Below are 24,042 nucleotides of genomic sequence, written 5' to 3' on the forward strand. Positions count from 1 at the left end.
TGGAGAAAGAGAAGGCAAGAAAGTGATAACATGGGCCAGGCACGGTGGCTCACGCCTATAATTCCAGCACTTTGGGAGGCCGAGGCGGGAGGATTGCCTGAGGTCAGGAGTTCGAGACCAGCTTGGCCAGCATGGTGAAAACCCGTCTCTACTAAAAATACAAAAATTAGCCAAGCGTGGTGGCAGGAGCCTGTAATCCCAGCTCCTCGGGAGGCTGAGGTAGGAGAATCGCTCGAACCCGGGAGGCGGAGGTTGCAGTGAGCCGAGATCGTACCATTGCACTCCAGCCTGGGCAACAGAGTGAAACCCTGTCTCAAAACAAAAAAAAAAAAAAAAAAAAAAAAAAAGAAAAGAAAAGAAAAAAAAAAGCGATAACACAAGAAGGACTGCGTGGGGTCTTTTTAAAAATTGAGTGGCATGTTTTGGAAATGAAACAGAAGAACTCTGCAAATTCAAAAAAGGAAGTAGCTTCTGATCCTTTTCTAGACTCTGGAATGAACAAGCAAACCTGATTATGATAAGTGTCAAGCAATATTTGCCAATTTCTATGAAACTGTGAACGTAAAGAAAGGCCTGTGAGTCATGAGTACAGGAGAGGAAATTAACTGCAATATTGACTGTGCAGATTCTGATTCACCACTATTTTGGGAGAAAGCCTGGTTGCTGTTAGCAAATGCATTTATATTCTGCTGGAAGCTCAATCTTATCAAGCCACTTTAGCTAATAAATTACTTATGAGTTGCTTTAAGTAATATTTTACTTGGAAGATTCAGAAAAACCAGTAAGTTTTTCTGAATAACCAATTATTTTCTGAAATAACTCCTGAGTGTTATTTCTGAAGTAAAATTCAGAAGAGAAAAAAGTTAGCAAAAAAATCTCAATACAAGTGAGGTCTACCTTAAGAAAACATGATAGGCAGTATTTTGGTCTTGCAAAATAGATAAACTAGGGTAAAGTATTTGCTTTGACTGCGGTTTTTTATTATGTTTTGCAAACTCTCTCCACTCCTGCAAATGGAAACAAGTATGATGTCCATCAAAAGTGAAGTGGTTAAAGAAAGTATTTATTTCCACATCATGAAACACTAGGCAGCTTTAAAAAAAGTGAAAAGAAATCGGTTTATAAGTAAGCTAGAGAAAAATGGCAGGTATGAAACAACTGTATATATTAGATTTCTCTGTCTTTGTAAATGCTTAGAATACACACTGACAAAATCCAAATGAACTGGTACCATTTTTTTTAACAGTCGCTGGTTGTCATGGGGGAAAAAATGGGGATTGCAGAAGACTTCCTCCCCAATGCATTGTTTTGTAGTGTTTGCTGCCATTTTTTTCCTTGCCCTTGTGAATATTTCTTACTCTGGCGAAGAAAAAAAAAAGAAAAAGAAAAAGCTAACAATAAATAAAATTGATTTTAAAAAATATTTGAAAAAAATGGGTATCCTTCATTTCTAATATTATTGATTAGAAATTAGGCTTTAGAAGTCAATTTTTGAAATACAAGCAGGAACAATAGTACTTATATTCCTTCTGGAAATTAATTAGGTAGTCCTTAAATTGATCTTGGTCACAGAGCTTATAGAATAAAAATGTTAATATATGATTACAAACATGCTCTCTCTGTCCTCTACTGCTTGTTGAATGATGCACGGTTGCTTTCATTGATTTTTTTTTTTTTTTTTCCTGACACAGGGTTTTGCTCTGTCACCCAGGCTGGTGTGCAGTGGCATGATCATAGTTCATTACAGCCTCAACCTCCCAGGCTCAAGTGATCCTCCTACCTCAGCCTCCTGTATAACTGGGACTACAGGCATTTGCCACCAGGCCTGGCTAATTTTTTTAAAGTTTTCTTTTTTATTCTCTTTTTTTTGTAGAGATGGGGTCTTGTCACATTGCTCAGGCTGGACTTGAACTCCTGGCCTTAAACAGTCCTCCCATCTTGACCTCCAAAAGCACTGGGATTACAGGCATGAGCCACCACACTCAGCCTTATCAATAATTTCTAGTAAGAAGCCTCAATGCCCTACTAGCCTGATCCAGGAAAGCTGGATCAGTATTGGAGGTTGGGGGTGGTGGGGATATGGCTTTCCCTAATCTACCCTTTTGTGTTATCTGTGTCAGTTTCACAACCATAAAATGGGGAAAAGAGGGGAGTTTTATTTATTTTCACAACTCATGGAAGACTGTGTGCACCGACTGAAGCTGCATGGACACTTAGAAGATGAAGAGTATGTATGATTATAGGGCTGCTTTATAAAGAGAATGGCTGTTTTTCTCACATACATTAAAGCAAGAGACAGATAGAAATGATAGGAGTTATTTAAGGCTGTGATGTCGGGTTGTGATAATGCAGGTAGCTGACCATCGTCTGTTATTAGAGGTCACTGTTTTACTCCTGTGCTTTCAGTGATGGCAGGATGGCACAGGGAGAGTGGAGTGGCAAAACCAACCAGGGCAGCATGAGTCAGTCTTGATGTCGCTGTAATACCGAAGGAGGCCAAGAGCAGCTGCATGGTGATCTATATGGATTCTTCAACTCTTATATGTGCAAAAACGTGTTGTACACTTGAGCTTGGATCAAGAGAAGCAGATTCAGCTGGGCACAGTGGCTCATGCGTGTAATCCCAGTGCTTTGGGAGGCTAAGGTGGGAAGACTGCTTGAGCCCAGGAGTTCAAGACCAGTCTGGGAAAAATAGCCAGACTTTGTCTCTGCAGAACACTTTCTAAAAATTATCTGGGCACAGGTGCATGTGCCTGTAGTCCCAGCTACTTGGGAGGCTGAGGTGGAAGGATTGCTTGAGCCAGGGAAGTCGAGGCTGCAGTGACCTGTGATCAGGCCACTGCACTCCAGCCAATGGAACACAGCGAGACTCATCTAAAAAAATAATAATAATAATGAATTTTTTTTTTTTTTTTTTGAGACGGAATCTCACCCTGTCGCCCAGGCTGGAGTGCAGCGGCGTGATCTTGGCTCACTGCAACCTCTGCCTCCCAGGTTCAAGCAATTTTCCTGCCTCAGCCTCCTGAGTAGCTGGGACTATAAGCGCATGCTGTTATGCCCAACTCATTTCTTGTAGTTTAGTAGAGACGGGGTTTTATCATGTTGCCCTGGCTGATCGCAAACTCCTGAGCTCAGGCAATCCACCAGACTCGGCCTCCCAAAGTGCCGGGATTACAGGCGTGAGCTACCATGCTCAGCTAATAATGAATTTTTAAAAAAACAGCTTCATAATAAAATTTTAAATTGACATTAATGTTAGTTATTTAGCCCTGGAAATCCAAATCTGATAGATTGTGACCCTCTTTTTTTTTTTTTATTTTGAGATGGAGTTTCTCTCTGTTGCCCAGGCTGGAGTGAAGTGGCACGATCTTGTCTCACTGTAATCTCTGCCTCCCAGGTTCAAGCAATGCTCATGCCTCAGCCTCCCGTGTAGCTGGGATTACAGGTGCCTGCTACCACATGTGGCTAATTTTTCTATTTTTAGTAGAGACGGGGTTACACCATGTTGATCAGGCTGGTCTCAAATTCCTGACCTCCTGATCTGCCCGCCTTGGCCTCCCAAAGTGCTGGGATTACAGACAGGAGTCACCATATCTGGCCTGTGACCCTTTAATAAATAGCACACAACTGATTTTTCTCTACAAAAAGCAGACATGTTCACTGCAGAAAATTGTGAAACAGAGATAATAGCATCAGAAGAAAGATGACTTATACCTGCATCATTGAGAGATCACTAGCACCAAAAAATTTGGCTGATGTCTTTATTATTCATTTATATGTCTACCATCCAATTCAAATATGTATATGTATAAATGTACATACAAAATTTACAAAATAAATGGCATCATCCTGTTCATACTAACATGAAATAGAAACCTAATGGTGTGAGCTTGTGGCTGGGCATGGTGGCTCACGCCTATAATCCCAGCATTTTGGGAGGCCAAGGTTGGCGGATCATTTGAGGTCAGAAGTTTGAGACCAGCCTGGCCAACATGACAAAACCCCGTCTCTACTAAAAGTACAAAAATTAGCCAGGTGTGGTGACGCATGTCTGTAATTCCAGCTACTTGGGAAGCTGAGGGAGGAGAATCGCTTGGACCCAGGAGGTGGAGGTTGCAGTGAGCCACTATCACCTCACTGCACTCCAGCTTGGACAACAAAGCAAAACTCCGTCTCAAAAAAACCCAAAAACCCCCAACAGCCTAATGGTGTGTGCTTGTCAACTATGTTGTGATTAACATCTTTTGAACAGTTCAAAGTTCTCCTAAAGTGATTCGAACTTACCTTCCGAGGCTTCACCTTGTCTTGTATATCATACTGGCCAATTCCCTTATAGCTGATTCCAAGCCACCAAGGAAGTCCTTGCTTATCCTAGAAGTTGAAAAAGCATGAGAACCAAGACCTAGCTGTTAACTCTTCTAGAAATGAATAAAATTTACCAATTTCACCTTTTTTTTTTCCCTTGAGACAGAGTCTCATTCTGTCACCAGGCTGGAGTGCAGTGGCATGATCTCGACTCACTGCAACCTCTGCCTCTGGGTTTGAGTAATTCCCCTGCCTCAGCCTCCCGAGTAGCTGGGATTACAGGTGTGCACCACCATGCCTGGCTAATTTTTTGTATTTTAGTAGAGATGGGGTTTCACTATGTTGGCTAGGATGGTCTTGATCTCTTGACCTCATGATCTGCCCACCTCAGCCTCCCAAAGTGCTGGGATTACAGGCGTGAGCCATCACGCCCGGCAATTTCACCTCTTAACAAGCATCAGCAAGTCAAAATAAAGCTGTCTTGATAAACAGAACATTATTTAAAAACCTAACTTGTTACTAAAACATCTTGGAGTTTCTTCAAATAGAATCTTTAAGTTGAAATAGTCCAATACTGTTAATACCATCAAAAAGAGTAAAGCATTACTGTTTTGGTTAAACAGTTGGAGAAAATAAATAAAATGTAAGTAATTCAACTAAGAATTAATCCAGTAAAAAGCCAGTTATCCATTAAAAAAAAAAAAAAAGCTCTTTCTCTCTTAATTAGTAACCAGTTATAAAAGGTTGGGGACGCTTCCAAAGAATTACAAAGATGAGAAAAGTGGTTCCAATTCCTGATGTTTATAAAACAATTAACAATGAACATGGGGATATTGAAAACCCTTTTGGAGAACTGTACAATTCAATGACAGGATGTTTGAATAATTGGTTTGAGGTACACATGGGGAGGTGAGTAATATTTTTTTCATAAATTTATCTTTTATGTTTTGCCAAAGCATAGAATATACTGACACAGGAAAGGAAAATTGAGGCTTAGACAGATTCCTATATGCAAACTGGAGTCAGTAGAAATTAAAGTTAAATTGGAGGCTGGGCATGGTGGTTCATGCCTGTAATTCCAGCACTTTGGGAGCCTGAGGCGGGTGGATCACCTGAGGTCAGGAGTTAGAGACCAGCCTGGCCAACATGGTGAATCCCCATCTCTACCAAATATACAAAAAATGAGCCAGGTGTGGTGGTGCGTGCCTATAATCCCAGCTAATCTGGGGGCTGAGGCAGGAGAATCGCTCAAATCTGGGAGGCAGAGGTTGCAGTGAGCTGAGATCACGCCACTGCACTCCAGCCTGGGCAGTAGAGCTAGACTCCATCTCAAAAAAAAAAAAAAAAAAAAAAAAATAGTTAAATTGGTACTGATTTTTAGCACAAGTATTCTCATTATGTAAATATTTTTTATCTAATTTCCCATCATTTTGAATTGTATAGAGATATGAACATTATCATAACATGAAAAGTCAATCAAGAACTGATCAATTATAAAATTATTTCTCTTCCAAACAAGACATCCTTAACACTTTCATCTCATCATCTCAAAATATCTGTCAATCTCTCTCTGCTTATAAACATCTGAAAATACTTTTCATCATCTCGAAATATTTCTTTGTTAATCTTTCCCCACTTATAAAACACCTGAAAATACAGTGTATGTAATACACTGATTGAAACATGGTATTGCAAATCCTGTTAAAATTTCAGCATTTCATGAAGCTGTTGAAATAACGCTGGAGACTGCATAATTTTCTAACAAAAGCACTCTCAAATGAAGATCTGGTAGTGCTAGAAAGGTGGCCAACTGGAAAAAGGACCGATCAGCAAGCAAAGGTGTTTCAAAAGAGAATGATCTGAACATCTTAGGACGAAGAGAGGTCTTGGAAAAACATTTTACCATAGTAAGTATTTTGCAAAAATAATGTGCTTTATAATTTGCTACAAATGGCAAGATATAATCAGCCTTTTATATATTACGAGAAAACTTGGTATTGTGCAATAACTCTCAATAATCATGAAAGCTTTGTTATGTAAAACGATTTACCTTTACTGCATAATAATGGACACCATAAGTTGGTAGAGCTTCTACTATTTTCATATACCTATAGAAAATAAACATGTATCACAATCTTATTAAAATAGTTATTTTCTCATTTGGGAAAAGTGATTTAAAGAAACACCATGTTTCTACTTTCCTCATTATCAGAATAATTAATAAGTTTCACTCAAATAGAAACAGAATAAACTACTTTGGGGAGTAACATACTTTAGCTTATCCAAATGTTAGGAAAATGCTAATAGAACCTCAATTTCAAAATTACAGAAAATGTTACTTTCCACACATTCAAATGTTTATGGATTAGGAATGTACTGTATTATAAACTCCACTTGCACATGTTTTTAAAGTAAACCCCTAATGATGCAAGCAATGAGCACCAACTTTTGGGTCATACTCATAAGTTAAACAATAAAGCTATTCCATATATTGCTTGTGGTAGAGGTTACATAACTAGAAACATCTGTCAAAACTCCTAGAAAGATATACTTTAAAACTATGAATTATGTAAACCTGACTTAAAAAATATGTCCCCTCCCCCCCCAGGCCGGGCGCAGTGGCTCACGCCTGTAATCCCAGCATTTTGGGAGGCAGAGGCGAGTGGATCACCCGAGGTCAGCAGTTCAAGACCAGCCTGGCCAACATGATGAAACCCCGTCTCTACTAAAAATACAAAAATTAGCTGGGTGTTGTGGCGGGCACCTGTAATCCCAGCTATTTGGGAGGCTGAGGCAGAAGAATTGCTTGAATTCCGGAGGTGGAGGTTGCAGTGAGCCGAGATTGCACCATTGCACTCCAGCCTGGATGACAGAGCGAGAATCTGTCAAAAAAAAAAAAAAAAAAAAAAAAGTCCCCCCAAAATAAAAATTAAAGCGATGATGCCGCTACTTGCTATTTTTAATTCAGCAGTGTTTATTGTACACCTTTAAGCCTTTGGAGTGGACTAAATTGTGTAATGCTTCCTCTCTGCCCTCAGGGAACTGAGGCTCTGTTTTAACACAAGTAGCTTTTTAATGACATTTTGATGATCAATTTCTCCAGAAACTGTAATCAATAATTTGACATATTTTTTTAAAAGTAAATGACCTACATGTAAATGAATATAAGAGGTTAAATGTGTCAAGGTCATGCAGCAACTAAACTGCAGAGTCAGAATTCTAACAAAATGGGCCGGACTCAACATCCTAGAGCCTTAACCACCAAGTGAAACCGTCTCTTAGATGAAGCCACACAATAATGATCAGAAGACTCTGCATTTGAGCATGGATACTTTTTTTTTTTTTTTTTAATTGTTTTTTAGGTTCCAGGGTACTTGTGCAGGATGTGCAGGTTTGTTACATAGGTAAATGTGTGCCATGGTGATTTGCTGCACCTAACAACCCATCACCTAGAGATTAGGGCCAGCATGCATTAGCACTTTTCCCCAATGCTCTCTCCCACCCCAGACCTCTCCTGACAGGCCCCGGTAAGTGTTGTCCCCCTCCCTGTGTCCATGTGTTCTCATTGTTCAGCTCCTACTTATAAGTGAGAACAAGTGGTGTTTGGTATTCGGTTCCTGCATTAGTTTGCTGAGGATAATGGCTTCCAGCTTCATACATGTCCCTGCAAAACACATGATCTCATTCCTTTTTATGGCTACATAGTATTCTATGGTGTGCATGTACCACATTTTCTTTAAATTGATCCAGTCTATCATTGATGGGCATTTGGGTTGATTCCATGTCTTAAGCATGGGACTTTGTAATATACAGTCACGTATTGCTTAACAATGAAGATACATTCTGAGAATTGTGTTGTTAGGTATTTCTGTCCTTGTGCACACATCATGGAGTGCACTTACACAAACCCAGATGGTAGAGCCTACTACACAGTTAGGCTACATGGTACGGCCTATTGTTCCTACAGGTTCCTAGGCTACCATCCTGTACAGCATGTTACTGAGCTGAAATATTGCAGACAATTATAATACAATGGTAAGTATTTGAGTATCTAAACATAGAAAAGATATAGTAACAATATGGTATTATAATCCTATGGGCCCACCATTGTATATGTGGACAGAAATGGTACATGACTATACTCATTAGTTTACTCTAAAACCCTTAATGGAAATTGTCACTACTTCTTTTTACTTTTCAGTTCAGAAAACATGCACAATGAATTAAAATGTCAAGGATCCAACTTCAGGATGCTAACTTCTGATTTCTGCTGCAAAGATAATAGAAGGTGTGTTTTGATAAAAATGAGATTAGAGGCTGGGCACAGTGGCCCACGTTTGCAATCCCAGCATTCTGGGAGGCCGAGGTGGGAAAATTATTTGAGATCAAGAGTTTGAGACCAGCCAGGCCAACATGGGGAAACCGTCTCTACTAAAAATACATAAATTAGCTGGGCATAGTGGCACGCGCCTGTATCATCCAGCTACTCAGGAGGCTAAGGCATGAAAATTGCTTGAACCCAGGAGGCGGAGATTGCAGTGAGATAAGATTGCATCACTGCACCCCAGCCTGGGTGACAGAGGGAGACTCTGTCTCAAAAAAAAAAAAAAAAAAGAGAGAGAGATTAGAGCAAAGAAGTAGGAGTGTGAGGAAAATCTACAATCTCCAAGTCCTTATTTCAGTTTTCACAGGCATAGAAATAATTTTAAAAGTTTAGTGTAGCAACTTCTTTTTTTTTTTTTTTTGAGACAGAGTTTCTTTCTTGTCGCCCGGCTGGAGTGCAATGGTGCAATCACGGCTCACTGCAACCTCTGCCTCCCCGGTTAAAGCAATTCTCCTGCCTCAGCCTCTCAAGTAGCTGGGATTGCAGGCGACTGCCAACATGCCCGGCTAATTTTTGTATTTTTAGTAGAGATGGGTTTTCACCATGTTGGCCAGGCTGGCATCGAACCCCTGACCTCAGGTGATTCGCCCACCTCAGCCTCCCAAACTGCTGGGATTACAGGCATGAGACACTGTGCTGGCCTATTCTTAATAATGGGTGGTAACTCTGTAAGTCACAAAATGTAGAACTACGTTACAACAGCTAATTCTTAGTAGCATGAAGAAACAGATTATCTAACACCAATATACTATACACTCGACTCAAAGTAGAGTCACAAACTGGGGGACAAAACAGGGCCTCTAGATAGGTTTTATTTGGCTAACATTATATTAAATTTTCTTTAAATTACTTCCCAATGAGATAAGATTTAAAAATCTGAATTTCCAGCTTCTCTTGGAAAACAAAGGATCTGGCAACATTATGCCTGAATTCTAAAGCTGAGTAACCTTGCCTGTACTTAGGATGAAAGCTCACCTGTTTACCACAGTCCCCATCATTCCCTATTGCCCTACATCTGGCCTACATTTCTCATTTTTGTTACCTGCCTGACACTGGTAGGTATCTAAGTTGGTGACACCAATGTATAGAATGACCCAATACATTTTCTAATTCATGGTAAGATATTTCTAACCAGATAAGGATTATGTTCACAACAACTACACAACAGGAATCATTTCAAGTGACACCTTCAAATGAGAGATATTAAAATTATATCTAAGCAAAAGGAAAGATACTTACTGAACCACAGCCTGACCCCGAGTGAGACCTTTGATTTTCAAATAATGCTCAATTACCCTGTCCTCACTGTAAAACAAAGAAATGAGAAGGATTGCAATGCATGATTATCTGAGGTACAGGCACAGTTTCCACATTATCAGCAAACTTGAGAGAGAAAACCTTCAGCAACTTATTTGGTAGACAGAATTTGGCTTTTGTTTCTGTAGGAGATGGATTCCTGAACTTCAGACATTTGACTGCCTGCATTATCATCTTTAACTTATATTTTATGTAGCATATTTATATAATATATATATTGCTACCTTTAAAACTTAAAGCACATGGCTAGGCGCGGTGGCTCACGACTGTAATCCCAGCACTTTAGGACGCTGAGGTCAGGAGATTGAGACCATTCTGGCTAACACAGTGAAACCCCGTCTCTACTAAAAATACAAAAAAGTAGTTGAGCGTGGTGGCACGTGCCTATAGTCCCAGTTACTTGGGAGGCTGAGGCAGGAGAATCACTTGAACCTCAGAGGTGGAAGTTGTAGTGAGCCGAGATAGAGCCATTGCACTCCAGCCTAGGCGATAAGAGTGAAAATATGTCCCCCCCCCCCCAAAAAAAAACTTAAAGCTCAGTGGCTCATACCTGTATTCCCAGCATTTTGGGAATCTGAGGCAGCCAGATCGCCTGAGGTCAGGAGTTTGAGGCCAGCCTGGCCAACATGGTGAAACCTCATCTCTACTAAAAACACAAAATTAGTGGGATGTGGTGGCACACGCCTGTAATCCCAGCTACTTAGGAGGCTGAGGCACGACAATCACTTGAACCCAGGAGGTGGAGGTTGCAGTGAGCCGAGATTGCGCTGTTGCACTCCAGCCTGGGCAGCAAGAGCGGAACTCCATCACAAAAACAAAAAACAAACAAAAACTTAATTTACTAGAAAAGGAAACAATATTAATTTCTCAAATGGAAAATGATCTTTTGCCATAATTGGATGGACTATAATACATATAAAATAATGATATCAAATGTTAGTTGTAGAACATTATTGAAGAAATTTTGAGCATAAGGCCTATCCGCTTTTTGGTTAAAACAGGGAGATCAGCAAGTGTTAGGCATTAAAGACTTTCTCCTTGAATGATTCAGAAAGATTTTAAAAGAATTTAAACTGCTTCTGAGTCTGTGCAATCTAAAATACTCTATTATCACCACTTACAGACACATTGCTTTAGGAGAAAACCCTTTTATTGCCCTAGAGCAAAACCTGTTGACTGGAAAGGAAATCTCAAATATAACCTAGAAGATGAAGTATTTCTATCTCCATATGACTAGTCATCATTAGTAATGTCTTTTTTTAATTATTATTAAAACTATCAAGGTCAGGTGCAGTGGCTCAGGTCTGTAATCCCAGCACTTTGGGAAGCCAAGGCAGGTGGATCACGAGGTCAGGAGTTCGAGACCAGCCTGGCCAACATGGTGAAACCCCGTGTCTAATAAAGATACAAAAAATTAGGTGGGCATCATGCCGCGTGCCTGTAATCCCAGCTATTTGGGAGGCAGAGGCAGGAGAATTGCTTGAACCCAGGAGGCGGAGGTTGTAGTGAGTGGAGATCATGCCATTATACTCCAGCCTAGGCGACAGGGGGAGACGCTATCTCAAAAAAATAAAATAAAATAAAACTATCTCTTGGCTGGGCCCAGTGGTTCACACCTGTAATCCCAGCATTTTGGGAGGCTGAGGCAGGTGGATCACCTGAGGTCAGGAGTTTGAGACCAGTCTGATCAACATGGTGAAACCCTGACTCTACTAAAAATACAAAAATTAGCCGGGCGTGGTGGTGGGTACCTGTAATCCTCGCTATTTGGGAAGCTGAGGCACCAGAATCACTTGAACTAGAGAGGTGGAGGTTGCAGTGAGCCGAGTTCACGCCACTGCACTCCAGCCTAGGTGACAGAGCAAGACTGTCTCAAAACAAACAAACAAACAAACAAACGAAACTATCACTTGAAAATGACATGGTTAGCAGTTTCCAGAGTCAAGATGCTGTGTAGCCTCAGCACTTACTTTCACTGTATATTTGGGAATATACTTCCAACTTCATACTAAACGTCTCAATATTGAATATTTATTTGGTAATGTCTATTTTGTAACATTTTAGTGGAAAGAAAAACCATCTTGAGGATTCAGACTAAAACCAAAGAGAATGTATTTAACAAGAATATAAGTATTTCAAGGGAAAATGTAATTTAGGAAAAAAATGTGGGATGAAAATGGATACTATGGATTCATTAAAGTACAAACAACTAAACCAACTCAATATATGCAATAACGAGCTGTAGTAGAAACCTCTGGTCATTATGAAAGTCTCCGATCCAAGGAAATCTGTATTTTATAACACTTATATTGCATTCTGCCAGATTAAAGCTGCATTACACAGTGACTGCACATATACTGAATATTATATATTCACCTAGAAGCATACTCTACAGACATTTTATGCACTTGAAAGAAACATCAGCCAGCCGCTCTTTGCAAATGACAGCAAGACATGTCTTAGTATAATGACCTCCAGTAAGCTTCGAGTACATCCTTTCACCGAAAGGATCAAGGTCTACCTATGGTTACTTTATACAATTGATGGGCAATTTGATATTTTTCTCACTTACATTTCTTTTAATGCCCTGAAAAGCATGTAGTTCTGAATGGATGCTATGAGAATGGGTCACCTGTTATGTGGATTTGGCTTACCAGTAGGCAAGGGATGGATGCTCCTGAAGAGTTTTGGTTGGAAAGGCTGGTAATGTCTTTAAATCTTTCCTGGCATTCTCATCACTAAAAAGAAATGGAATATGATAACGTCAGGTACTGCTATCCAAAAAATTATCCAAGCTGGTCACCAAATGAATGAGATAAAAAAAATAACTATTTACAGCATCTTGAAGCCAACATACACATGGTTATGGACTCTAACTAGAAACAGCCCCCAAATTTAACAACTGAGTTCCATGATGAGATGTTGAAGTTTATAATATTGTCTGCATGTGTCTATTTTACACATAACTATGATTATAACTGTACATTTTTCACATTGGATTTTTACAGAACCTTCTTCACATTTCATTATCCACTTTCTCCGTGTTCCTACAGTATCGTACTAATTATCTTTAGTGGCTACATAATATTCATCATGGTGGAATACTGGTTATCATGAAACCATTCACATAGCATCACCAGTTTTTCATAATAGATATCATTTCAATGAAAAGGTTTATGTAGTTGTTTATATTACTCTTCTGTTACTTCCTTACAACCCTCTGAAATATAGCAGACCAACTCAGTCATCTGCAGAAATCTCTTGACTAGAAGACGACTGGAAAATGTGCTTCTAAGGAAACCCAGGGTATTTTCTTAAGTCACATTAAGTGAACTAAAATGTACCTCGTGTAAGGTTAGCTATTATCTAATTATAAAACGGCAAAATTCTAGTTGTCAAGAGAAAGGCGTGGTCTTTACAGAACTTTAAAAAAGGGAGAACGGGCCAGGCACGGTGGCTCACGCCTATAATCCCAGCACTTTGGGAGGCCAAGGCGGGTGGATCACGAGGTCAGGAGATCGAGACCACCCTGGCTAACATGGTGAAACCCCATCTCTACTAAATATACACACACACAAGCACAAATTAGCCGAGCTTTGTGGCAGGTGCCTATAGTCCCAGCTACTTGGGAGGCTGAGGCTGGAGAATGGCACGAACCTGGGAGGCGCAGCTTGCAGTGAGCTGAGATCACACCACTGCACTCCAGCCTGGGCAACAGAGTGAGACTCCGTCTCAAAAAAAAAAAAAAAAAAAAAGGGAGAACAGGTAATATTATCCAGTCACAGTTGGTTATGAGAGAAAATACTCTAACTGCTGAGTATTTAAGGATACAATCTATGAGGAAAAGAACATGATTATCTAGAGCCTATTACAGCATAGAATAAGTACATGAAACAGCTACTCAAAATTCTGATCAAATTGGTGTTCATCAAACAGCATAACGCTAACTCTTCCTACCTTCCACCTCTTCCTATCTTTACCACTAGCTACCCTTCGATAAAAGGCTCCCAAGTGCCAGATACCATGCAACACACTTCTTGGGTATTATTTAACTCATGTAAGGCTCACCACAAGCATTCCCATGCAGTAGATACTATTATTATCTATTGAAGTAGATGAGCCCCCCAGCTGGAAGACCAAACATTGAACCATTTCTTATTGCTATTATATTTCAAAGCCAGGGTTGTGGCCTTTCCTACAGGTGAAAGATCTAGCTTTCCAAATTACTACAGGAAATAGTCACTTGGCTCCTATTCTTACATAAGAATAAATCTCTCTATTCATTTGAAATCTGAGTGTTATGGCTTAACCACACTGACAATCTCGGGAAACTGGTTTGTGCTTCCTGAAAATCAAAATATACCACAATCCAATCCATTCATATTAAAGGTCAAACTGTCAACTCCCAGTATATTTATTTTTCTTAATAATCTCTTTTATGTTCTGTCTGGCATACCACATTTACTTTTTTTTTTTTTTTTTCCAAACCCAAGACTGATACATTTACTTCTAAATTGTGATTTTTTTTATGAAGGGCAAATGCATGCATATATTCAAAAATGATAAATTCAGGACAACATCATGTTATGAATCATCCACATCAACCACACGCTTGTTGTTGTATCTGGATCCAGGTGAACCATAGGCCATGTTTCAAGAACCCAGCCTAACATTCACTTACTTGGATTACAGTTAATTTTGTGGCAGTGGAGACCTCACTAGATTGGAAGTCGCTATTTATCATAAATTTATTTATTCAGTTAACAAAAATATGTAGAAATGAGTGTCACATGCTGGAATTGTTTTTAACTTATACAAATGAAGTCAGCCAAAAGGGAAAGGAGAATGGGGAAAGAAGTGAGGGAGAAATTTTATCTGCCATTCCATTCAATAAGCTCATGGTTGAGAATAAGTACAAAACAGGTGACTTGAAGCTGTTGTCCTTAGTCCTATGTCCCTCAAAGCACAAGCGTCTCATGACACTGAGATTTTTCTGGCATTCAGGCATTTAATACATGTCTGCTAAACTCAAGCAATCTTTATATCTAGTGCCTAAAGAAATAGCTGTGTGTTTCAACTGGAGAAAAATATCACCTGTGTTGGATTTATTGAAAGATGAAGTTTAGTCTTCAGCATATCATTTTTCCAACAATTTTCAAGAGTAATTTGAACTATACACAATCAGAATCTACTCCAGTTATAAGATGTTATTTGTTTAGAAATTTTGGCTGAATAAATCAATAAATTACTAAAGGTTAATCATGAGAGCCAGTATCTGAGATAATGATGAATATTCACTCATTAAGACCTTTTTTTTGGGTACTAATCAATCACTGAGAAGCAACTAAAATGTGCATTAATAGGGAAGTGGATTAGGGATCATTTTAAGGAGAATTTAGATTACCTTGAAAAAAAGTATTCTTAACCAGGCGCGGTGGCTCATGCTTATAATCCCAGCACTTTAGGAGGCTGAGGCGGGTGGATCACCTGAGGCCAGGAGTTTGAGACCAGCCTGACCAACATGGTGAAACCCCGTCTCTACTAAAAATACAAAAGTTAGCTGGGCATGGTGGCAGGCGCCTGTAATCCCAGCTACTCAGGAGGCTGAGGCAGGAGAATCGCTTGAACCCGGGAGGCGAAGGTTGCAGTGAGCCGAGATTGTGCCATTGCACTCCAGCCTAGGGGACAAGAGTGAGACTTCGTCTCAAAAAAAAAAAAAAAAAAGTGGTTCTCAACATTGGCAATTTTGCCCCTCAGGGGACATTTAGCAACGTTTGAAGGCATTTTTGATAGTCGCAACTGAGGAAGGAGGTGTTACTGCCTTCTACTGGGTAGTTCCTACAATAGTTCCTACAATGCACAGGACAGCCCTCAACAACAAAGGATGATCCTGCCCAAAATGTCAATAGTGCTGAGATTGAGGAAACCCTGCCTTCAATTATAAGAATCCTGAAAATTCTACCATAATACTCTACAAAGCATATCTTTTAGACTTACAGAATTTTTCTCTTATGTCACTCTGAATATTAGACATCTCAGATGCAAATGTCTAATAGGGGCCAAGTGAGATAGGCATTAGAAAATCAACTGGGTAAGTGAGCTGAGAAATGGTAAGTAAAACTCACCATTAGACCCAGGGACAATGAGAAATGGTGTAAACTATGAAGAGAGAAGAACATCGCCCATGTTTCATATAAGATACAGATTTGACTGTGTGTGATGGAGATCAAAACTTTAGTTACTTTCTCTTCACGTAAGTCAGAGCTGGCTGGGCATGGTAGCTCATGCCTATAATCCCAACACTTTGGGAGACTGAGGTGGGAGGATCACTTGAGCCCAAGAGTTGGAGACCAACCTGGGCAACACAGTGAGACCTTGTCTCTACAAGAAATTTTTTAAAAATTAGCCAGGTGTCATGGCATGTGCCTGTGGTTTCGAATACTTGGGAGGCTGAAGTGGACCACTGGAACCCAGAAGTTCAAGGCTCTAGTGAGTTATGATTGCACCAATATATTACAGCCTGGGCAACCGAGTGAGATTCTCTTATTAAAAAAAAAAAAAAAGAATGGAGAGAAGATGCCTTCTCAGTTTCTTGGTTTCTAGTTTCAGATAATTTGCTAACTGCAAGTTGTCAGTAGTGAATGATTAAAGGAGACAAGTAATTTAGGCAAATTACTTGTCTTGCTACTTGTGGAATTTTGACTATTCCTCAAAATCACACTTTTTTTTTTTTTTGAGGCTGGGTCTTGTTCTGTTGCCCAGGCTGGAGTGCAGTGGCTCAATCATGGCTCACTGCAGCCTCAACCTCCAGCCTCCAGGGCTCAAGTGATCCTCCCACCTCAGCCTCCCAAGTAGCTAGAATCACAGATGCATGCCACCATGCCTGGCTAATTTTAAACTTTTCATAGAGATGGGGTCTCACTATGTTGACCTGGCTGATCTCAAACTCCTGGCCTCCAGCAATCCTCCTGCCTTAGCTTCCCAAAATGCTGGGATTACAGACACGAGCCACCATGCCCAGCCCCCCAAAATTACATTCTCAGGGAAGAATATGGCCTTATTTCTTCACATTAGAAAAGGCTCCTGTTAATCCTCCAAATCTGGTCATTTGTACTATCACAAAATATCCCTTGTGAATATATAACATCACTTTCCTATAAGAAGCTGTTTAATATAGGAATTTTCCAGCATGCCATCACCGATACTTGAAGTGGTTGAGCTGTGGACATGACTATAACACTAAAAGAAAAAGCCAGCAGAATAATTAAAAGATGACTGAGACAGACAGCCTGGAAGAAAAAATAGGCTAAACTCTTCAACAAGCAGTGTATAGAAGTAGAAATTCAAATGGCCAACAGAAAAACAGTGTTCAACTTCATAAGTTATCAAGGAAATGCAAATTAAATCCTCAATTAATTACTAATACACACCAGACTATCAAACTTTTTTTTATTTTTGAAACGGAGTCTCACTCTGTTGCCAGGCTATAGTGCAGTGGTGCGATCTTGTTTGGTCCTAAACAAGGACCCAGGTTCAAGCGATTCTCCTGCCTCAGCCACCGGAGTACCTGGGACTACAGGTGCACGCCACCACGCCCGGCTACTTTTTGTATTTTCAGTAGAGATGGTGTTTCACCTTGTTGGCCAGGATGGTCTCTAACTCTAGACCTCATGATCAAGAGATAGACTGCACTCAGCCACACTATCAAACTTTTTTTTTTTTGAGATGGAGTCTCGCTCTGTCACCCAGGCTGGAATGCAGTGGCGCACTCTCGGCTCACTACAACCTCTTCCTCCCGGGTTCAAGCAATTCTCTGCCTCAGCCTCCTGAGTAGCTGGGGTTACAGGTGCCTGCCGCCACGCCTGGCTAATTTTTTTGTACTTTTAGTAGACAGGGTTTCACCAAGTTGGCCAGGCTGATCTTGAACTCCTGACCTAGTGATCCACTTGCCTCAGTCTCCCAAAGTGCTGGGATTACAGGCGTGAGTCACCGCGTCTGGTGACTATCAAACTTTTAAAACTCCAACAAGATCTAGTTTATATGGAGACATAGTGCAGTAGGAACTATCATCCATTACTAGTAAGAATGTCAATTGGTACAATCATTTTGAAAATTTGCATACCCTATAACCCAGTAATCCTCTGCTAGATATATTCCCTATAGAAACTTATATACAAGAATAAGATTTAGGGCCAGGCGCGGTGGCTCACGCCTGTAATTCCAACACTTTGGGAGGCTGAGGTGGGTGGATCACCTGAGGTCAGGAGTTTGAGACCAGCCTGACCAACACAGTGAAGCCTCACCTCTACTAAAAAAATACAAAAATTAGCCAGGCATGGTGGCAGGCACCTGTAATCCCAGCTACTCGGGAGGCTAAGGCAGGAGAATTGCTTGAACCCAGGAGGCGGAGGTTGCAGTGAGTTGAGATCGTGCCATTGCACACCAGCCTCAGCAACAGAGCAAGACTCTGTCTCAAAAAAAAAAAAAAAGATTTACACCAACATTGTTCACACAAAAGAACAACTCAAATATCCCATACCATTACAAATGCTCAAACTGTAATGTATTCAAGTAATAGAATACCATGCAGCAAAGAAAATAGACAATAGCTACACACAACATGAATTTCCCACATATTGAGCAAAGATACAAGACCCCAAATAAGAAACACAATCACTATTTCATGTACATAAAGGTTCAAAACAAACAAAAGGAAACTAGAAAGAATCACACATAAAGACAAGCGCCCGAACTCGTCTCATCTAGGAAGGGGCTGGTTAGTTCTTGGATGGGAGACAGCCTGGAAATACTGGGTGCTATAGGCTTAACAAAACAAAGACAGGAAAATATGTACCATAGAGTCAGAATGCCCATGAGGAAAGAGGGAATTTTATTGGAGGTAGGAAAGTACAATATACAATGAGGGGCAGGAGGCTTCTGGGGTCCTGGCAACATTCCTCACTGGCAGTGGTTATATGGCTGCATCCTCTTTTTTTTTTTTTCTCTGAGACTCTGTCACCCAAGCTGGAGTACAGTGGCATGATCTTGGCTAACTGCAACCTCCTCCTGCTGGGTTTAAGCGATTCTCCTGCCTCAGTCCTCCCAGCAGCTGGGACTACAGGTGTGCGCTACCATGCCCAGCCAATATCTGTATTTTTAGTAGAGACAGGGTTTTGCCATGTTGGCCAGGCTGTTACCGAACTCCTGACCTCAGGTGATCTGCCCGCCTCTGCCTCCGAAAGTGCTGAGATTATAGGATTGAGCCACCGTGTCCGGCCCAGCTGCATCCTTCTAATTTGTTCCTTATATCAATATACATGTTTTATGCATTCTTCTATGTGATATAATTCACAACAAAAATGGAATCAAGTATGGCCAGTTGAGTGGATGTGGGGAAAGCCGAAGTTCAAGCTCACTGCCCTGTTATGGTGAGGTGCTGCAATGGTGACGCAAGAGGTTAGAACCTACTGAACCAAAAATGAATCCACTGGGGTGTTAGAAACACTGGCATGTTATTCTAGAAGGTTAAGCTCGATCATTTTCAGAGTTTAGGATCAAACAGGATTTCACGTTTGAGCGGACTGGCAGTAGCTGAGTGCTTATTTGTTCACCCTCCTGGGGAATTTGTCCAGGAGCCTGAGGCTGCAGGGATCTATGGAGCTTGTAGGAACAGCTAGGTCTGGCTTCTGCACAGAAGGCCCCTCCCTGGCCGGCTGGGCAGGAGGCATGATTTATGAGTCAGGATCAACCTCAGAGTTCAGAGGGAGGGCCCAAAAGTAGTAGGGGAGGTGAATAAGCCTCAATCGGGATGTCTCTGCCTTTCACCAGCAATAAATACACTCAACCTGACTGGACATTCCTGACTCTAATGGCAATGGATATGTTATTTTAAAGATGCACTTGACCAGAATTGCCATGAGGGACTGGCTTCTCTGGGCCCTAGCCAGAGAGAATGCCCATAAATCTATATCACTTGCTACTTCTCAGTGACCAAACCAGAAATTGCTTCTCTCCATAATTTCAGCAGGAATTCAGATGTCACAATGAAGAACATGCTTGCATTTTATCTGATTATCTAGGCTGAACTCCTCCCTTAGGCATTCCAGATTCCTATTTCAATAACTTTCCAGAAGGAAGCTGCCCATGACCCTCTATTTAACTACTACAACTATTTCTCAGGCAACAATTTCTTAGGTCATTCTGAAGCCCCCTTTCATGGGCTGTTGTTTTTCTTTGCTGACCCCAAGTACCCTGATGGAATGTGCCAACCCCACTCATTTTTGAGAAAGCCACATGGCTGGCAAAACTGAGGCTACCCTTTGTGTGCGCTGGAGCACTTGTGTGGAAAAAGCCACCCCCAGCAAATGAGTGCACCTGCTTGTGGCTAATTGCGGGCTTGCACAGCAACAATCAGCCACCTGCCCTCAGAGACTGGAGTAGAAGGGAGTGCAGGCAATTAGCAAACTGGGCATGCTAGCACTTCCTAGAGAAAACTAAGACCCTTGCTGTCCTATGCTTGGTGTGGGGGCATCCTCTATTTCTAGAACAGCTTAAAAAAAATAAAAGCCGAAGCCTCAAAGCCACTAATTTCACTTTTTTTTTTTTTTGGTAGAGATGAGGTCTCCCTATGTTGCCCAGGTTGGTTTCAAACCCTTGGGCTCAAGTGATCCTCCCATCTTGGCTTCTCAAAGTACTGGGATTACAGGCTTGAACCACCACACCAGCCCCGCATTTCACTTTTCTTCTCCAAGCAAAGTGCTTCCTTACCTGAAACCCAAACCAAGGGTGCATAAAAAATGCATGTTAAATATAATATCCAAGTGGAAAACAGCTACAGAAACTTCACTTTCTAAACCTAAGCTGTTTAGAAAGTTAACTTGGGGCTGGGTGCAGTGGCTCACATCTGTAACCCCAGCACTTTGGGAGGCGAGATGGATCACTTGAGCCCAGGAGTTCGAGACCAGCCTGGCCAACATGGTGAAACCTCGTCTCTACAAACAATACAAAAAAATTAGCTGGGCGTGGTGACACATGCCTATAGTGCCAGCTACTTGGGAGGCTGAGGTGGGAGAATCACCTGAGCCCAGGAGGTTGAGGCTGCAATGAGCTACGATCACCTACTGCACTCCAGCCTGGGTGACAGAGTGAGACCCTGCCTCCAGAAAAAAAAGAAAAAGAAAAAAAAAAAAGATTAACTTGGGACTGGAGTTCTTTTTTCAACTCAAAATCCTTATTTCAGAAAATGCATATGTGGATATAAAAAAGCCATAGTTAAGTGACTATTTGAACACTCAGTAAAGTCTAAAGCCTGTTATTAAGTGTAAATGTACCATACAGCTTATATATCATCAGAAATTAAAAGATTATGACATGGGCCTCCCAGGATTTGGGCAAGTCATCACAGCTGAGAACTCTATTTAGTACTGTGTCCCATGCAAACCAAAGATTCACTGTTATTAGGAATGGAGCTAATTGGAAACATTTGCCAGTCTTCTGGGGTTGCCTTGTATAGGCCCTTGATGATAAGTCATTTCTTTGTCTATGCTTACTAGAAACCTGTGATGACCCATCAAGGTTCTGAACTATACTGAAGGAGTGGGACAGGGTTAGTGATCATAGCAGCTACAAAAGTTTATTTAGGCCGGGTGCAATAGCTAATGCCTGTAATCCCAACATTTAGGAAGGCTGAGGTGGGCAGATCACTTGAGGTCAGGAGTTCCAGACCAGTCTGGCCAATATGGCGAAACTCCATCTCTACTAAAAATACAAAAATTAGCTGGGCCTGGTGGCGCGTGCCTGGAGTCCCAGCTACTCACGAGGCTGAGGCAGGAGAATTGCTTGAACTGGGAGGTGGAGGCTGCAGTGAGCTGAGATCATGCCACTGCCCCCTCCAGCCTGGGTGACAGAGTGAGACCCTGTCTCAAAAAAACAAAAACAAAACAAAAAGAAACCGCATTGAATGTCTGTTAAATAGGTGTAACAGGTGCCAACTTAACTATCAATCAAACCATTTGAGCTGGATCTTCTATTGAAGGATGACAGATTGCATAAACAAGTAATTATTATAAAGGATCTTGGTTACTATTAATAAACACCAATTTCCTCAACTAATCTACTGGCACTGATCAAGACCTGGATGATTAGCAGTTTAAGAGCTTTTCACTGACTAACTTGCCTTCAAATTGCCCTTTATTGAAAAAGAATATCATGTTTCTTTCAGTTGTTTGTAGAATCTGGCCTTCAGTGATGAATTCAGCTTCTTATCTGCTGGACTTAATAACTAGAAATTTCTACCCGTAAGTTTCTCTCTACTGATTCCTAGGTAAAGCAATATTAAAGGTGACAAACACAAGAAAACAGTGATTAACATTGTACCCTCGTACCCTGACCGGCAGCATCGGCATTCTCGGATAACTTGCTGGAAAGGCAAATCTCAGGTTCCACCCCAGACCTACTGGATCACAAAGGCCAAGGGTGGGGCCCAGCAATCTGCTTTTAACAAAGGGCTTAAGAACCACTGCAATTGCATAAACACAACATAAAACAGAGATTTTGACTGGGTGTGGTGGCTCACGCTTGTAATCCCAGCACTTTGGGAAGCTGAGGAGGGCGGATCACTTGAGGTCAGGAGTTCCAGACCAGCCTGGCCAACATGGTGAAACCCCACCTCTACTAAAAATACAAAAAATTAGCCGGGTGTGGTGGTGTGTGCCTGTAGTCCCAGCTACTCAGGAAGCTGAGGCAGGAGAATTGCTTGAACCCAGGAGGCGGAGGCTGCAGTGAGCCAATCTCATGCCACTGCACTCCAGCCTGGGTGACAGAGTGAGACCCTGTCTCAAATAATAATAATAATAATAATAATAATAATAATAATAATAATATTTTCAAGAAAGAGACCATAATCAACTCCTTAAATTGGAGAGATGGTCAGGGAGGCTGAGCAAAGCTTTTGGGTAGACAGCTCAGGAGGTTTGTTTTAGGAGAGTCTAGCAAGTGACCTGAACTAGCAGTGACAAAATATGAGTGCTGTCATCTAATCCCCCAAAAGAAATACTTCTAAAGGGCCAGGCGCAGTAGCTCATGCCTGTAATCCCAGCACTTTGGGAGGCAGAAGTGGGTGGATAACTTGAGGTCAGGAGTTCAAGACCAGCCTGGCCAACATGGTGAAACCCTGTCTCTACTAAAAATATGAAAATTAGCTGGGCGTGGTGGCAGGTGCCTGTAATCTCAGCTACTCAGGAGGCTGATGCAGAAGAATTGCTTGAGCCTGGGAGGCGGAGGTTGCAGTGAGCCGAGATCATGCCACCGTACTCCAGTCTAGACAACAGAGCGATATTCCCTATCAAATTAAAAAAAGAAAAGAAAAAAAAAAAAGAAGAAATACTTCTAAGCAACAACAGCTCTCTCACTGGGTATTACCAGGTGGCAGAGACTGGGCTAACCCTGTTCTCTACAGGCGTATTATGCTATTAACATCAGTGTCCCTGTTTCATGGATGTGAAAACAGAGTTGAGAGAGATTAAGCAATTTAAACTCACAAAGCAAATGCGACTCCAAACCTGTGCTTTAACTACTTTGCCTTACTCCTCCAGGATTCTAGGAAGAGGGGACAGGAAATGGGGAAGGAGCAGAGGAAAGATTTTAACTTTGAGCCTTCAGCATTTATCATCATGGTGGCCACTGATTAATTCCATCAAAATATGTATTGCTTAGGTGATGACAGTCTACCTTTTTCAACTAGATCAAACTGGATTACCCCAAACTGTATTAACCACATCAAGGATCTGAACATAGATAACAAGACTTAATGTGTTAGCAGTGTTTCTTGAACCATACCAAACCAGAACAAACCAAACAAAAACCATAGCCTAATTGTCCCTTAGTATCGAGGACACCAAATTTAGGGTTTTTGTTGTTGTTGTTGTTTTGGTTTTTTTTTTTTTGAGATGGAGTCTTGCTCTGTTGCCCAGGCTGGAGTGCAGTTGCAAAATCTCGGCTCACTGCAACCTCCACCTCCTGGGTTCAAGCGATCCTTC

General features: G+C 41.2%; 1 protein-coding gene across 1 annotated transcript in view; it reads right to left on the reverse strand.

The window, feature by feature from the left end:
• Positions 1–24,042, reverse strand: part of FRMD4B (FERM domain containing 4B) — a 210,977-nt gene that overhangs the window by 41,901 nt on the left and 145,034 nt on the right. Inside the window, 4 exon segments of the mRNA XM_010357713.2 lie at positions 4,285–4,371; positions 6,356–6,413; positions 9,929–9,994; positions 12,661–12,744. Of these exon segments, the coding sequence (XP_010356015.2) occupies positions 4,285–4,371; positions 6,356–6,413; positions 9,929–9,994; positions 12,661–12,744 (295 nt within the window).

Source organism: Rhinopithecus roxellana, chromosome 1 (genome assembly GCF_007565055.1).
Source record: "Rhinopithecus roxellana isolate Shanxi Qingling chromosome 1, ASM756505v1, whole genome shotgun sequence".
NCBI classification, from domain to species: domain Eukaryota; kingdom Metazoa; phylum Chordata; class Mammalia; order Primates; family Cercopithecidae; genus Rhinopithecus; species Rhinopithecus roxellana.